The 977-nt window shown below is 47.3% G+C and overlaps 1 protein-coding gene across 1 annotated transcript; it reads right to left on the bottom strand.

Moving 5' to 3' along the window:
- Positions 1–231: 231 nt before the first annotated feature.
- Pmar_PMAR013427 (phosphatidylserine synthase, putative) lies at positions 232–509 on the bottom strand (the record flags this gene model as incomplete). Its single annotated transcript, XM_002766651.1, has 2 exons — positions 232–331; positions 384–509. Coding segments are annotated over 2 exons (226 nt in total), but the record flags the coding sequence as incomplete, so codon positions are not given.
- Positions 510–977: the final 468 nt, after the last annotated feature.

Below are 977 nucleotides of genomic sequence, written 5' to 3' on the forward strand. Positions count from 1 at the left end.
CCCATGATGACCGACGGAGCTTCTGAGATCAGCTGAGGAAAGCCAAGGTATATTCCAACAAGGGACGAGAGCACTGTGGGAAAATACACGCATGAACAACTACATGCGTTGGTGACAATATGGAAATTTTGATGGAATTTCGCGAAGTTCCCAGTGTTATAATCGATGAAACTCCCAAGGTCAGCTGAAGGAAGCAAACATATATTCCTCCGACACTAACCGAATGCTTACTCGCCCATTGAGGGATCTAAGCCATGCAGTAGATTTCTGAGTTGCTCAGGAGTTAGGAATAGCGCCCATACTACTGCTAGCAAGTACAGGAAGTTGAGACCTGCGCCAGGACAGTACCGTATTAGCATAAGCTCCCTGCGATTTTGTATTACCAAAGACGATTTTCCACACTGCAGGATGGGGTCGGACAAATGGACCACTGGGGAATGCAAAGAGCCCCACCACCAAATACAACGCTACTACATAGGGAAGGCCACGAACTAGGTTTTGTGATAGGTCTAACAAGCATAGGAATCCAACAAAATTGTCTTGATAGTGACTTTACCGTTTGTCTCAGCATCTCCGCCGTGCTTTATCGTGTAGTAATATATCATCACCATTGCTGCGCCCAATACGAACAGACTATGCGACTCGTAGAACCTTACAAGAAACCGTTTGCTATTATCCTTAAGAACTGACAATGCTACCAAGGGACTGTGATATCAGGTACAGGTCGATGCTCCAAGTTAGCAATAGCGTCTTCGTACCTGGCACAGTACACACCTTATCGGAAACCATAGCTTCGCTCCGCCTTTCTACTCTTGATTATATATCCTATCTTTCCGACTAGCATTAGTAGGCGAGCCGATACTTCCGACTCGCGGACGGCACTGCGACTCCTCTTCCACCATCTTCATGGGGCCCATCGGAGGTGCTCCTCGGCCGTGAAGTGGCTTTGACGTTGACGATGATGACTTCATAGCAAG

This window comes from Perkinsus marinus, assembly GCF_000006405.1.
Source record: "Perkinsus marinus ATCC 50983 genomic scaffold scf_1104296972130, whole genome shotgun sequence".
Lineage (NCBI taxonomy): Eukaryota > Perkinsozoa > Perkinsida > Perkinsidae > Perkinsus > Perkinsus marinus.